Source organism: Myotis lucifugus, unplaced genomic scaffold (genome assembly GCF_000147115.1).
Source record: "Myotis lucifugus unplaced genomic scaffold, Myoluc2.0 scaffold_485, whole genome shotgun sequence".
NCBI lineage: Eukaryota > Metazoa > Chordata > Mammalia > Chiroptera > Vespertilionidae > Myotis > Myotis lucifugus.
In genome coordinates, this window is record NW_005871533.1 from 541,182 (window position 1) to 556,922 (window position 15,741).

General features: G+C 49.7%; 1 protein-coding gene across 3 annotated transcripts in view; it reads left to right on the forward strand.

The window, feature by feature from the left end:
• Positions 1-15,741, forward strand: part of UNK (unkempt family zinc finger) — a 24,902-nt gene continuing 9,161 nt past the window's right edge. The window contains exons 1-7 of one of the 3 annotated variants that reach the window (XM_023744718.1): positions 1-702; positions 12,478-12,687; positions 13,034-13,210; positions 13,351-13,481; positions 13,970-14,105; positions 14,519-14,636; positions 15,474-15,558. In XM_023744718.1, coding sequence (XP_023600486.1) covers positions 485-702; positions 12,478-12,687; positions 13,034-13,210; positions 13,351-13,481; positions 13,970-14,105; positions 14,519-14,636; positions 15,474-15,558 — 1,075 coding nt within the window. In that variant the 5' untranslated portion in view covers positions 1-484. The remainder of the gene's footprint in view (positions 703-12,477; positions 12,688-13,033; positions 13,211-13,350; positions 13,482-13,969; positions 14,106-14,518; positions 14,637-15,473; positions 15,559-15,741) is intronic. The other 2 variants (XM_006103440.3, XM_006103442.3) reach the window with 2 other exon arrangements.

Genomic DNA, 15,741 nt, shown 5'->3' on the forward strand with positions numbered 1-15,741 from the left:
ACGTCCAGCAGGCAGACTTCCCTGCGTGCCTAGTCCCCAGATCTGCCGCAGGAATGATGTTGGCGCAGCCCAGGCGCCTGCAGCACAAACGGAGGACACAAGCTTCTTAAGCTCTGCGAGGGGCCGGCCTCTGAACCGAGCCCAAGGTATACCAAGCCTGGAGCCGAGGTAATTACTACACTGTTGGCAGTAAAATTACACTTGGAACTGTTTCACAGAAGTCACCAGGGCCTCCCTAGCTCTGGGCCCCATCTACAGCAGGGGCTCCAGTTTCAAGGAAAAGTACCCCTACGAAACTGGAACCGCGTTAGGGAGAAACACGGCCGGACTGCAATTCCCAAAAGCAGCCGCGGGCCCTCCGCATCCGGGACACCGTCTGCAAGGATCCCTGGGTATTGTGGTCCGTTCCTTTGGCAGCAACCCTCGGCCGACGGTAAAATTCCATCCGAACCGAGGACCACAACTCCCAGCAACCCTTGCCGCCATGCGGGGGGTCTTCACGTTCTCGTGGCGCGGCGCAGGCGCACTGAGTCCTCGGCGCGGACCGCGCAGACTGAATAATAAAAGGGGAGCGGCGAAGAGGCAGGAAGACAGGACCATGTCGAAGGGCCCCGGGCCCGGCGGCTCCGCAGCTTCCTCGGCGCCCCCGGCCGCTACCGCTCAGGTGCTGCAGGCACAGCCCGAGAAACCGCAGCACTACACGTACGTAGAGCCCCCCCCCCCGCCGCGCGCGCACGCCTGACGTCAGCGGCCAGCGTGAGTCACGCGCGCAGGGAGAGCGCGAGGCGGCCTCTCCCTCCCCCCTTCCTCCTCCGGGCCGGCTCAGACCGGTTCCAACCTGCTTGGGCCGGTCCCAACTGCCTTCAACTGCCACCAACCTCTGGTCGGGCCGTGGGGCGGGAAACTGGTCGCCGCCGCCGAGTGGGGAAGGCGGGAGCTCGGGGTGCGGAGTGCACACATCTGAGGCCGGGCCTTCGAGGCCTAACTGCTCCTCAGACCGCAAACCACAGCACCAGGCGCTTGCGGGGCGATAAGACGTCCAAGACACGACCAGGACGAGATCCTCAGGGCCCGGCCCTGGAGCCACCTGTGAATGACGATTTAGCACCAAGTCCAGGCGTTTTGTGTCCCCAAGGCCCGTATGTTTCCCACGTACACAGTTGACCTCACAGGCACCCTGAGCATGATGGGGTCCGAGTCTGTTCTCAGGCCCAACCGAAATGTGGCATCAGAGGGGAAGCCCCACATGCGGACACTGCCCGAGCCCAGCCCGACGGGAGACCGCTTCCCGGGAGCCTGCTGGTGTCCAAGTGCAGGTCCCTGTAGGCCCCTGTCTTCTTCTATGGCTTTGGAAGGCACGTTGAGCAACTGCCTAGTGCTAGGTGCTCTGGGAGAAAGAGAAGAGGCCCCTCCTATTAAGCAAAATGCTGGTTCCCACTTTCCCTGATGGCCTTGGGGTGCCTCGCCCCCGGGGCTCCTGCGCGATGTGCGCGTGTAGGAGGGTCCCCAAGTGTATGCACCGCGGGGCTCGCTGCAGGTTTGCAGCGTGGGGGCCCGCACCACCCTTCACAGCCGCTGCGGAGCCCAGAGCAGGAAGCGTCTGTTGGAGCTGAAAGAACTCAAGGAGGAGCTCTGGTCACAAGTAAAACCCATCGGGGAGCAGTTCTGGGGCTGGGGGCATCCGTCTGGCCTCTGTGTGAGGTCCTCCGCCATCGCTGAGATGGTGTGAAACGTTCTTGACGAGAGGCCGGGAGGCGGACTCGTGCTCGCTCTCACTTTCCCACGCGCTGTGGCCTCGCTGGTCCTCCGCCTCCTTGTTGCGGTGACAGGGCCTTACCCCCGAGAGTGCTGATCGGTGGGATGTTGCGGTCAGGCAACAGTATGGTCTTGGGGTGCAAACCTCGAATAAAGTTGGAACTTTATCCTCTCTGGTTGCTCAGATCACGTTTCCCAGGAAAATGCCCGTAACATTGTGAGTGAGTCTGGTTTCGGCAGCCTCTTTGGGTGTGGTGTTGCCATGGCGCAGGCTTTGCGATGGTTGTGGAGGTGACAGATGGAATAAGTCAATAGCCCGGTGTAGAGAAATGTTCATGTCCGAGTCTATGTCCTCATTTGTTGAAAATCTCCCTTTCCCTTCCTTGGGGGTGAGTGCAGGGTGAGTAGGCTTGGCGCTGGAGGTGGCGTGTAAAGCGACAGTGAGTTTGGTTGGGTGGGTGGAGATTGTAGCTGTTTCCATCCATTTTCTGTAACCTGTTCATTTGTGTGTGTGTGTGTGTGTTTATATCTCCAAAAATCAGAGATAGAAGTCAGCTGTCTTCCCTCATAAATCTGTGGGCATCCAGACGCTGTGATGATTGGGAAAACTTCCTCCACTTGTCTTCCCAGGTTTGAGGAGCAGGGAGCATGAGGGCACAGATGATGACACCAATACCCTTGTTGGCTCTGGTTATTATCTTTTTAAGATGAACCCATTTGTTGTTTTGGGGGGTTAGGGTTAGGATACAGGAACATTTTATTTTGATTTCCGTGTTTGCTGTAAAATTTTGAGCTGCCCAGAAATTTTTCATTGTCCCTTGCAGCATGAATTTCCAGAATTTGTTTCAATCTGAATATGACCTTAGCTAATGTATGGATCCCGTCAACAGATAGCTATAGACCTTTTTTTTTTTTTTACGTTTTTTTACCTGTCAAAATTTTATTGTACATTAATTATGTGTATTTTTTATAACTGTATTCTTTGAGGTTATGTGACATGCAATACTCTTTGCAGTAATCTGGGAGAAATTTACATTAAAACTGAGTCCCACTCATCCTAATGCCTTCCTGTATGTTTCCCTTTATTCTTGTCCCACAACTAAAGTCCTAGAGTTCAAGCCCTCCTTTTTCTAAACCAAGAGAATTATTCATAACATAGTTTGAAGAATAATTATTGTGTTGGTATTTTTTTAATCTCTTGAATGATCTTGATTTAAGGGAAACTTTGAAATAATCCTTTCAGCAGGCACTTGTGTTAGACCTGAGGAATCTGACCCTTTTAGAAAATGGTTATATCAGGATTTCCTCTGTTGAACAGCTCCAAGTCATGATGATGTGCATACGTTAGTGCTCTTCCAATACAAGAGCCATGGGATCTCTTTTTAGGTAATTTGTCTTTTTATTTCACAAAGATTAAATTTCATCCAGGCTTATTCAGAACAAGATCATTATTTATATTAGAAAAGTTGTATTAAACAAATTGAAGAATGGGAAATTTTGGAGCAATTACATTCCAAAATATATCTGCAAATTTAGCTAACTTTGGGCTTTTTACTGTATAGCAATTATATCATTGTTTTGACCCTATAAGAGTCTTAAATACATTAAGTCATTTTTGGATTCTTTCACCTGCAGTTGATTCTCAAACTTATTAATGCCCCGTGTTAAAGGGAAATGAAATTGTAGTTCCAGGAAGGTTTCTTGGAGTTTTCTGGCCACTGGGGTATTTCTTACAGGTAGACAGAGGATGAATGCTTTATAGCTTCATTTAGCCAAGCGTCATTTTAATTTAGGACTGTTCCCTGGGCATCTTTAAACAAGGGTCATGTAGCAGTGCTTCCATAGGGAACTATTTTGAGGCAAGTTTGTTAGTTTGTACATTATATAAATGTCGTGAACTTCACTTGAATGCATCTGATTGTGTTTTAGAAAATCCAGGAAATGAACATGTATTTAAATCATTATTGCAAATTATAATAAAATTGTAAAGATATTACTAGAGTACAACTTGTTGCACAGCAGGAGTCTCTGGAAGTGTTGCTTAGCAACCTCAGCAAGAATGAGTTAACAAATATTTCTGGATCTTGTTTACTTATCAAGTAGAACTAACTTCTTATAGAACTAAAATTGAGAGTTCATTGCAGCCTTCAACCAAACCCACAAAATCCCTATTAGTAAGTGTTAAGTGTCCATGCTAGTGGTAGACTCAAGCTTAGTACCTAGTTGATATCTGCTATAATCTAAATTAATGATTAAAGTGAAGATTTGCTTAATGGTTAAGTTTTTTTGTTTTAATCCAGCTATGTTAGATACTAAAGAAGGCTTCCCCACAATCCATATGCATCTGCTTTGACTGGTGGTTTCTATCAACCTACAAAGACTGACTTATTGGTGAGGGCAGCTGGACAACTCTGAGAGCAACTTAGAGAAATCCACCTTGGGCACACTGTAGAGGAACTCCTTCTCTGGAAATAGCACCCCAGATAAGTGCACAAAAGCAAGACACCCTCGTGGACCTACTTCCTCCCGCTTTCAACAGCCCGCTGCCTGAAGGTGAGGTCTCCTTCCTGTGTGTCTTAGAAGCCATGAGCTCACTTAGGTCATGGGAGCCCTGCTGCCAGAGCACCGCATCTGCAGGCTTTCCTGCCAGACTTTGCCAAAGTTACTTTTCTCATTAGGAGAGACTAGGTCAGAAGAGTGCTAGAAGGAAGGTTGCCCTTCTAGTTATGTTACTTTAACTAGTGGCCTGGTTTAGGGATTATTTTCCCAAATGGGGCAATATTTGCTTAATTATTAAGTTTTTTTGTTTGTTGTTGTTTTAATCTAGCTATACTTGATATTAAAGGAGATTTCCCCACGTATGCATCTTCGATATCTTGAAATTCCAACAATGGACAGCTATGTTAATCGTTGTAGATTGTCTTCCCTTCTTTTAACATCTTGGATGAATTTCGGGAACACTAATGTGTTACGTGAAGATGGATGTTGAATGTCATTTTCTCTGCTGTTCTTAATTGGTAAAAAGTTCAAGTTGCCAAGAGTTCGGGTTTAGTAACATTATGGACAGTGCAGCTTTATTGTTTTCTTACTATCTAGATACTCCATAGATTCACCCAACCAAACATCTTAAATACTTGCTTGGGCAACAGATGTGTAGAGAAACTTTGAGTAAAATCAGTGCATATTGCAATAGATATAAGGGATATTTATGGGGTGATGGAAATGTTCTGGAATTGGTGAAGGTTGCACAACATGGTAAATATACTAAAAAGCACAATAACGTGCACTATAAAATGGTGATTTTTATGTTGTGTAAATTACATCTCAATATTTTTAAGAAAGGGTTTAAAAAAAAATCAATGCATGTGAGTCCCTACTAGTAGAGAGGCCTTAGAGCACATGGCCCCTCAGGCCTGGCCGCAGCATTCAGTATGGCAAAGCCTGCAGTTTGTGGAAAGCTCCTTGGCGCCCTTTCCCCTTCTCAATGTCTTAGCCCTGGTGTATCCCTTCTAGTGAGTGCACTCGTGTTGTAAGTCTTTGGAGATGCTTTTGAGATGAAAAGTGAATAGTCACTCCTGGTTGTTGAGACTCCTGGTTGTTGGTAGTTGTACTTTAAATTGTCTCTGAATTGGCTCTGTATTGACCAGCAATGCACTGGCCCTTTCCTCCCTTGGAAAGTAAAATTAACTTTCTCACTGTAAAAAATTTGTCTTAATTGCCTCTGAACTGACAGCCATTATAAGAAACAAGCGTATTTCCCCAGTGTCTTTGTAAAATGAATTGTGTGATTTCCTAGAGTGGGTGGGAGATAGAAGAGAAGGTGGCTGTTCTGCTAGAATGTAATAGAGTCTAGTCTTCAGGTATTGTGATGATTGGTTTAATGTTCACATGGGCATTTAAGGACAGGCCATGTGTTTTAGGCATTTAAAATGATATCAGTAAAAAAAAAAGTGATATTGGGGGCTATAATATGTTAGTTCAAATAATCACAACAGATTTTTAATTATTTCTCTATAAAATCCCTCAACTTTCACTCCTTTTTTCTTTGCCAGTGTGTAGAATTTGACAGCAGTATCGAGAGCTGATGAGGAGGAGAAGATGGAAAGGAGTCTAGCAACTTAAAACTCTCATAGCATTCTCTGTGAGGTGACTTTTTCTGTTGGTGGCGCAATTTATTTAAGATTTAAAGAAGATACTAAGGCCTGTGATAGTATCATCATGTCGTATCTGAGCTTATTGAAATGTTTCCTCCCTTTCCTTATTTATATCACAGTTTGCTTTTTGTATTCTTAAGTTGACGCGTTTGTTTCCTATTAGTACTTGAAACACCATATGGCCACCATGAGTCCTAACAGATGACTTCTAACGAGGAGGGGAGGCCTGTGTTCCCACCTTCCTATGAAACTTTGGCCCATTGACCAAACTACCCCCATCGTTTTAAAGAGTATCTAAGCTTTTATTCATTTTGGTAAGAGCATCGCCATATCTTTTTGATGTCACTTTTATTGCTAAGAGGTGCTAGGCATTTATTAGCCTGTCACCTTAAGATTTGTCTAAATCAAATCTACCCAAACATAATATAAATTAGAAACCTGTACTTGTATTTTCTTATTAAAAAAACCCACACACTTAAATTTTACTATTGAACTGAGAGTCCTTTATAATGAGTACATAAAGTGAATATTAAATAATCAGTGGAGTGTGTTAGAATTAACATTTCTGTTCTTATTTTTAGTGACTTATTTCATGGTATTGTAATTATGGCCTGTCAGACCTCCCTGACATGTTCTGAACGAAAAGTTTCCAGTCACTTATGCTTATTTGCTGCTACTCTTGTCTTCCCTGTAGCTCAGTTAAGAAAAACGTGGTGAAGCGCTGGCTGGTGTGGCTCATTTGGTTGAGTGTTCCATGCACCCAGAGGTCCACAGTTCGATCCCAGGTCAGGGCCCGTACCTGGGTTGTGGGTTCAATCCCCAGGAGGGGGGTGTAGGACGTAGCCAATCGATGTTTCTCTCATCAATGTTTCTCTCTCCCTCCCTCTATCTTTAAAATCAATAAAAACATTAAAAAATAAAATAAAATAAGGGTACTGACTCCAAGGCCAGGCTGTCTGGGTTTGAAGCCAGCTCTGCCACTTAGCTGTGGGACACTGGACACGTGACTTCCCTCTTAGTGTCAGTTTCCGCAGGATATCAATAGTTCCTGTCCCATGAAGTTACTAGAAGGATTAAGTGAGTTAATATATGTAAAGAGCTTAAAACAGTGCTTGGCACTTAGCACCATGTAAGGACTGTACTGGCCAGTAACGGAACGAGGCCCACGTTAATGCTTCACTTGCATGCTGTCTCCCTTGGCAGCCATAAGCAAATGCTTTCTCCGGCCACATGCACACTGGAGTAGATTCTTCAGGTCACGGGGCACGGGTGGGTCAGGGTTGTCTTCAGAGCACACGCCTCTCCGCATCCATGTTCACCTCAGTCCCCATTTTCCGTCTAGCCTCCATCACACTGCCTGTATCTACAGGATGGATTTGTGCTGTAAACGGATCCGCTCTCCCAGGGCCAAAGACTGTTGCACAGAAAACACTGTACAAAAGAACACATCAATGTAGTTTAAATGTGATACTAAAGTGTTCATCAGCTTGGAGGTTTTTCAGGCCATCTGTGATGGGAAAAAGTCAAGGTGCTCCCTAACTTAGGGAGCAGTGGACCAGGGTTTTCAGTGCTCCCCACACATTCTCCAGGTCAGTGGCGTCAGTGCTGCTTACAGGAACTTTCTGCAGTTTTACCAGTTCTAGGATCCTTAGGGCAAGGGAACAGCAATAGAAAGAAGGAACCAGGGACACATAGGGCTGGTTATATCAACATTGCAGCGTTCATGACTCCTCAGTTCTTGGGGCCAGGACTTTGTCGGTGAAGCGTGGGTGAAGTCATTTTCCAGCGAGTGGCTCCCCAGCCCTAAAGCATTTGCTTACCTAAGTGCCCATAGCACTTGTGGGTTCCTGTGTGTGTATGTACCTATCTCTGTAGGGTAGTGTCGTTATTAAAGAGGTTCATTCTGGCCTTACCCACAGCTGCTCTTTGGCTGAAAGCCAGTTACAGGATCAAAGCCTGCCTTAAAGGTGCAGACACTGAGAAATTCACTAGACGCGTATTTTATTTGCTTTCTTTTTCTGCCAGAGAGAATGTTAAACCAGGATCACTTCAGAAGATTTGAAGCCAAATCTCTATAGCTCTATAGCACTTTATCAAAATTGTCCAAATATTTGCCAAGCACCAATTTTAGCTTTATTTGGCCTCGTTTTTTAAAAGTAATTTTTTGGCAGCTTCCACTGGTATGGTTATTGTTACAAAATTATATCGTTTCTGGGTTATGTTTGATGTCAAAACAATGTATGTCCTTACAAAAATGAATTTACTACTAGTAGCAATTTACCTAAAGCTCTTCAAAACAGAGAAAAGATTTTCAACAAATTTTAAGATATTTAAGATGTATGTATATTTATATATAATATATATACCACACACACACGTGTAATTTAGTATTCTTAATCTACTAATCTGCTCTAATTCCCCTTGAAGTTAAAAGTATTCTTCTCAAACTGAAAAATGAAGAATCTTTGCTAAGCCATTAAGTATGAACTCTATGACTAAATTTCTCTAGGAATATGTATGAGGGGGGAAGTAGCCAGTAGGGTTTATATGAATATGGACAATAGTAGATTATAGATAAGTGTCGCTTGAGGTTGTTATGAGGATTCCACAACATAAATTTACAAAGTTTAGGAAAATGTATGGTGTTTAAAGCGTACAGTTACTATATTGTTCACTAGCAGATAATCTGCAGAAAATTTTTGACTATGGTGTTAACAAGCCATTAAGACCAGTGCTGAACTTCACTCCTGCTTGTGGATTTAACCATCATCAGTCAGTTCCTTGAATTTTTGTCAGAAATAGAAGCTGACATGCCTTACTACACAACAATTTGATGGCTTAGCAATGGTAAAGTTTTCTTGTAATTTTTTGAGTTCAGGGCTGATACTGAAATTTTTCTGAATGAGAAGAATCATTTTCAACTACTATTGTTGAACAATGAATGGCTTTGGAAATTAGCTTTTGCTGCAGACTTCATAATGTTTTTAGTGAATTCACTCCAAAATCACAAGGCAAATAAATCATCACTTACATGCAAACTTTGTATTGCAGTAAAGTCACTTGGACAACTAATGTTTGACACGTACGTTGTCACGCTGCCTAATACACTGAACTGTCAAAAGTTGCACCACAGGTGAGATCTCCATTTGTACACAAATTTACCACAGATGTGATTTCCAAACACAAATTACAGTTCTAGCAGGGATCTTGCATGTTGATGTGAATACAAAGGAAATTTCCATATTTCAGAATCCATTTACCTGTGCACCTAAGCAGTTTACACCAAGCCTTCAAAATGAAATATGTAAAATGTTATTACAGAATTAGCCTTAACAGATGAACATTTATAATTTTGATGAAAGGAACCTCAACCTGGCAAGTATGACCCCTCCCAAGTCCATTCTTATTAGTAGACCTGTATTACAGAAACATTGTAGCCAATTATTCTGAATATCATCAATAAAAAATTTGTGGAAATTTGTTTTCTCTCTTGTTACATAAGTACCTACTTAACATCCTCAATTTGATGTCTAGACCCTCTGAGTCTAAAATATAAAACACTTAACTATCTGGTCCTTCACAGAAAAAGTTTGCTCACCCTGCCCTAGAGTTGACTTTGTTGGGAGGGGAGCAGGTCCTGGCAGCAGTGAGGCCAGGAAAGCATGTTCCAGAAGCAGCGGGAGCTGGATTCAGATTCCAGCATCAGTTGCTCAGTCCCTGTTGCCTCCACGTACACGGTGTTGCTGCCGGCACCTCTGAGGCCTTCCTGCTGATTCCGTGTGTTCACAGTCTCCCCGCCCCTCCCCAGAGAGGGACACACGTGATGGAAATGTTCAGTGAGGCGGTTGGAATGGGATTTGAGGTTTAGATGGGAGTCAAGATGGTGGCTGAGCACTTGATTTAAATGCTATAATTTACTGACTTACTGTTAATCCCTTCTGTGTCATCACTGTTGGTTTAGGGGGCAAATGATTACTTTTAGATTTCAAGTAGCCTGAATTTTGCTGTTTATTTAGAATTTCAGAAAATAAAGATACTCCAATAATGTTGAACGTATTATTTGGTTTTTTAAAAAACTGGATTTGATTTTATAAGTTTTGAGAGAAAAGTATTAATAGTTTTGTAAAACTTTATTTATTTTTAAATATATTTCTTTATTGATTTCAGAGAGGAAGGGAGAGGGAGAGAAACATCAGTGATGGGAGAGAATCATTGATTAGCTGCCTCCTGCACATCCCCTACTGGGGATTGAGCCCGCAACCCAGGCATGTGCCCTTGACCGGAATCGAACCTGGGACCCTTCAGTCCACAGGCCGACGCTCTATCCACTGAGCCAAGTCGGCCAGGGCTGTAAAACAGTTTAGCACGATGATACGTTATGATGCTATCTATATAAAAATACTGGGAGGAAATTTACCAAAAGGCTAGCATTATTAGTGGTGGGATGAAGGGTGATTTTGCCCTTTAAGTGGGCATGTTACTTCCATAATAATCCTTTACATGTACAAGTGAACCACTATTAGGATAATTAATGTGATGTTTTTGGGAAGGAGTGAAAGCTGGTTTTGCTTTAAAGCCAGCCCCCAGTGGGGCAAGCATGAAGGCGCTGCTCCTGAGCCAAGTGAAGCTCTGACCAGTCGCTGTGTCCTCCAGGCTCTGTGGAGCCCCTCTGCTGGCCAGAGTCGTGGCTTTCCCGGCAGATCTACCTCCTCAGGGCCTGAGTGGTTTCCGACTCCTCATGGCCACAGTAGGCCTCTCAATTTGCAGCTATAGTCCTTTCCCTTGAGTGCGTGGCTGTGTTCCTGGGAGATGGGAGTGAAGAATTTAGTCCTATGGCCTTGTGCCCTGTGCCCTCCCCAGATCTTGGAAGATGGAGGGGGTGGTGGGTGAGTCTTCCCTCCTTGGTTAGACCCCTGGACCTCATGGGTTTCCTGTGAGCTGGTTGAACTGAACAGTGAGTCTCAGCCTATTTCGTTTCTTCAATCCTGGGCGTTCACGCCTTTAAAATGGAAAGATGGGTCGGAGCTCAACAGGACAGTGTGCATTTCCACTGATCATTTCTGTTTCACTTCAATCCATGAAAATACAAGAGTGATTTCGACGTGGTTTTCTCCTTGCCTTGTGGGCACTGCCTTGCCCATTGGCACAAGGTGGAGAGCGTGGGGGAAGGGGGATTTGGTTCTTAGGTGGCGGATGGTAAGTTCCATTAGTGACTTAAGCAGAAGGTTAGACGTTTCCTTCATCTCATTAGAGTTGATTGAAAGTGGGCTCTCTGCTGCCTAGACTAGGTCCTTGGGGTCTCCCCTCCTGAGGGGCTGGTAGCAGGACCGCCTGCCCTGTCTGCTGAGGCCAGGCTTCCTGCGCTGCCATGCTGCCCACAGGGAGGAGGCCTGGCTTCAGGGTCAGTGCTCTGGCGCTGGCGGCCGCATGAAACTGCCGCTGGTGTTTTGTGGACTTGGCCCTTTCTGAGACATTTTTATTTCTTGTTATAGTCATGCAGCAAATGTCCCATGTCCTCCAGCTCCAGGTGCTGCTCTCAGCCTGGACTGTTGCTTCAGGTCAGGTGTGGCTCCTTCCACACTCCCTTCTGCCCCTTCTAGAAGCATCCTCCTCCCTGTCATCCAGAGCTCTCTCTGGAGTATTTGTAGCTGCTTTGTTAGGGCCTGAGGGAATGAGTACAGGCTGCACCACCTGCCTTGGGGGAGGGGTGGCAAGTCTAGGAAAGCCTCCACCTGGACCCGCAGAGTGAGCAGATGGCTGGACGGATGCTTTGCAAGGGGGAGGGGGACCTGGGGCCCTTCACCGGGTGGCGCATGGGAGAGGGGCTTTGGGGATGTCTTGGCTGTTACATGCAGAGCGAAGGAGAGAGGTGAAGGTTGGGAGGAAGCCAGAGGCCAGACAGAGCCCCCGGGTGCCCAGGACAGTCGGGATGTGAATACCCAGCTGCTGCAGGTACACGTTTGGGAGATGAGCGGTCGGCCCCAGGCAAGGCTGAGGGAGGTTTTCTTCAGATGCTGCTAACCGAACTCCTGCCCAAACACTCCCCTGGGCGGTGCTAGGAAATGCCTCTGCGAGGAGGTAGGTAGACAGGACAGTAGGACGGAGTCAGTAATTGAGAGGATGCCTTGTGACCTGGGCTCTCGGCTCCCAACAGCAGCCTCCCTGGCCATCAGCCTGGAGCCCCAGGCTGCTCCTGGGACCGGGAGGCCTGGAGCCCCAGGCAGATCTGGGCAGCAGAGAACCCCACAGGGAGTCTGCGGGAGGCTCCTCACGCTCTGATTTGCAGCCTTTGATGGGAAACCAGGAGCCTTCACTGGTCACCGTGGCAGACAGCTGGCTGCGAGGGCCCTGAGGTCCCTGGTGCCCACCCTTCAGGCGGCTTAGGACCTGGGCATCCGGAGAGATCCGCAGGCCGAGGTCCAGCCTTTGCTCTGGGCTCTCCTGGTGTCCCCGTGACACTAGCACCCAGAGCAGGGCCCCCGGGGGACATGTATGTGGCCAACTTCTTGCTGGGCGACCAGAGGCTTCATTCTCCGCCCCGGCCCGCCCCACGGGGCTCTCCCTGCAGGTACCTGAAGGAGTTCCGCACGGAGCAGTGCCCGCTCTTTGTGCAACACAAATGCACGCAGCATCGGCCCTACACCTGCTTCCACTGGCACTTCGTGAACCAGCGCCGCCGCCGGTCCATCCGCCGTCGGGACGGCACGTTCAACTACAGCCCCGACGTCTACTGCACCAAGTACGACGAGGCCACGGGCCTCTGCCCGGAGGGCGACGAGTGAGTGTCTCGATTCGCCCTCAGAAGTGCCCCCCGCCTCCTGGGTCCGAGGTCCTAGGCCAGGCAGAGTCTGAGCAGCCAGCTGCTTTGGGGGCACTGTTGCAGCCTGGCCCGGCTTCCTGTGGCCTGGACCTGGGGGAGGCCCCTCTCCTTTTCCCACTTGCGGGAAACCCTACACGGGCCTTCCTCCTGCTAAGCCCAAGGGCCACATCAGAACCGAGGTGGCTCTCACCACCAGTGCACGGCCGCTCAGCCCAGCACATCCTGATAGATACATGGACGGACAGTCCACCTTCATTCAGCCGCAGGGGCCACAGCTGAGTGACCCCCCCTTTCCATGTTTCAGATGCCCGTTCCTGCACCGGACCACAGGGGACACTGAGCGCAGGTACCACCTGCGTTACTACAAAACTGGAATCTGCATCCACGAGACGGACTCCAAAGGCAACTGCACCAAAAACGGCCTGCACTGCGCTTTTGCCCACGGGCCCCATGACCTCCGCTCCCCCGTCTACGACATCAGGTGGGCTGGACGCCACGCCACGCCGGGGTGATGGCTGTGGCTGGGGTGGGGGCCTGGCTGCTGGCACGGTGAGTACCACACGTGGATCGCAGGACTGGATTGCATGCCCCTCATGCCCTCCCCCTCTTCTCTCCTCCCAGGGAGCTCCAGGCCATGGAGGCCTTGCAGAACGGCCAGGCCACAGTGGAGGGCAGCATCGAGGGTCAGTCCGCTGGGGCTGCAAGCCACGCCATGATAGAGAAGATCCTCAGTGAAGAGCCGCGGTGGCAAGGTAACGGTGGCCACCGACGCCAGGCCCTCCACCAGGCTTGCCCTCACCCTGCTCCTGCCCAAAGGATCGGCTCACCACCACCTCTACAGGGAGGGCGAACCCCCTCACCCCCCTTACATCCAGCCAGACAGCCCCAGGGGCACTTCTGGGGAGCTTCCCCAGACATGCCTTGCTCTGCTCCCATCATCCCAGGTGCACCCCAAATTTCTCAGGGGCTTTCACACATGCATACTTGTGCATGTATGTAAGTACATGTGTTCTTGAACCGCCCATGGGCGCCCTTATCACCCTGTGAGCGTTATGTCCAGGGAGGGACAGCATCCTCCTGACGTCTGGCCTGGCTTATCTCAGTCTCCACTTTGGCCCGTGAAAAGGCGGCCCTGCTCCTACCTCTCTCAGGAGCCTCAGCTCCTAGACCCTTCAGTGGCTTCTCCTTTCCCTTTCCCTTCCCCCACCCCCCGCCTGACCCCCGCCTCTGGCCCGTGCAGAGACCGCGTATGTGCTGGGGAACTACAAGACGGAGCCGTGCAAGAAGCCGCCGCGGCTGTGCCGCCAGGGTTATGCCTGCCCCTACTACCACAACAGCAAGGACCGGCGGCGGAGCCCCCGGAAGCACAAATACAGGTCCTTTCCCAGGCAGGGCCGCCAGGGAGGGAGGGTGGCAGGGATGGGGTCCAGCAGGGCGGCTTCCACTGTGCTCCCGGAGTCAGGGCGGCCCAGGGACAAGGGGCTGGTCAGGATAGCAGGACGGGAGCCCCCTGGGTCCTCCCAGCATGAAAGGAGGATCTGGGGTCCGACCCTCTGAGGCCCCTTCAGCTCTAATCCAGAGGGTGTCTGTAGAGCTGAGCCATGATGGAGAAAGTGTGGTGGCTGCGGTGTGGCTGTCCTTGGGCCCCATAGTGCTCAGTGGGAGGAGCTGGGTGACGGGCAGAGCAGCAGGGCCCGCTTCTGGCCTCCGGGGAGGGATCTAGTTGGCATCCCTCACATCCTGATCTCTCCCTCTGGCATCCGTGTGCCCCACCCTCTCACTGGACCAGGTCGTCTCCATGTCCAAACGTGAAACACGGGGATGAGTGGGGAGACCCGGGCAAGTGCGAGAACGGAGACGCCTGCCAGTACTGCCACACCCGCACGGAGCAGCAGTTCCACCCGGAGGTGGGCCTGGGGCAGGTGGCCTCACACAGCCTCCTGGGGAAGCAAGGCAGAGCCCACCCTGACTCCATCCTGGAAGAGGGAATAGAGCCACAGGCTCCCCAACCAGCAGTGCCTAAAGGGGCCCTGCCCCCTCATTCAGCGACTTCCCTGTTCTGAGCCACGCTCACCAGGCAGCCCTCTGCTCCCAGGCTGTTCCCCCCAGGCCTGGCAGAGAGCACGGCGCCCTGGCCATGCTGGGTTCTGCACCATGAGTGGTCCTTATAATCCGGGTAAAAAACAAAGCCCTGGACAGGTGTGTTCCAGACCAGAGCCTGTGAGCCTGCGCACCAGCAGCCTCGCAGGCATAGCTCCCGGCCCCTGGCCCATGGCCTGGCCTGGAGCCATGTCAGTGTACGAGGTCTTGTGTGGACATGCTGTCCCTTCCCCTGGTTCCGTGGAGCGCACCCTGAGAGAGATACACGGACAGACCACCTTGTGGGCCACAGGCAGCAGGGTGGGAGGTTAGGCCCAGCATAGGTCCCAACCCAGGATGCCCTGGGCGAGCAGGTGCTACCTGGGATCTTGGCTCTCTTAGTGCCCAGGGGCACATTCGGGGGCACAAACCAGCCCTGGCCAAGACCCTGAGTGGGGAGCAGCATGGGAAGAGCCCTGTGAGGGGGGTCAGGGCCGGTCTGATCCCAGGAGGGAGGGTGCCCTCGGCATGGGGTGGCAGTGTCTGCTTCAGGAGTGTGAGTAGGAAGCTGGCAGGGAGACACCTGGGGAAGTGGAACGGGAAGGAGAAGGAGATGGCTGTCTAACCGCCATGCCGGGGGCACCCTGCCTGCGCTGTCCCTGCAGATCTATAAGTCCACCAAGTGCAACGACATGCAGCAGGCGGGCAGCTGTCCCCGAGGACCTTTCTGCGCCTTCGCCCACGTAGAACGTAAGCTGCTCCCCTTGTCCTGAGGCGGTGTCCTCGCCCCGCTCCCCTCCACCCTGCGCAGGCTCAGGCCGGGGTAACACCCTCTAGGCCCTCCAGGCAGGCCCCGGTAGTCACCCCGTGCCACATGCGTGGCAGACGTCACTAGCTGAACGTGGCTCTCTGCCCTGCTGAGCCCTCCCTGCT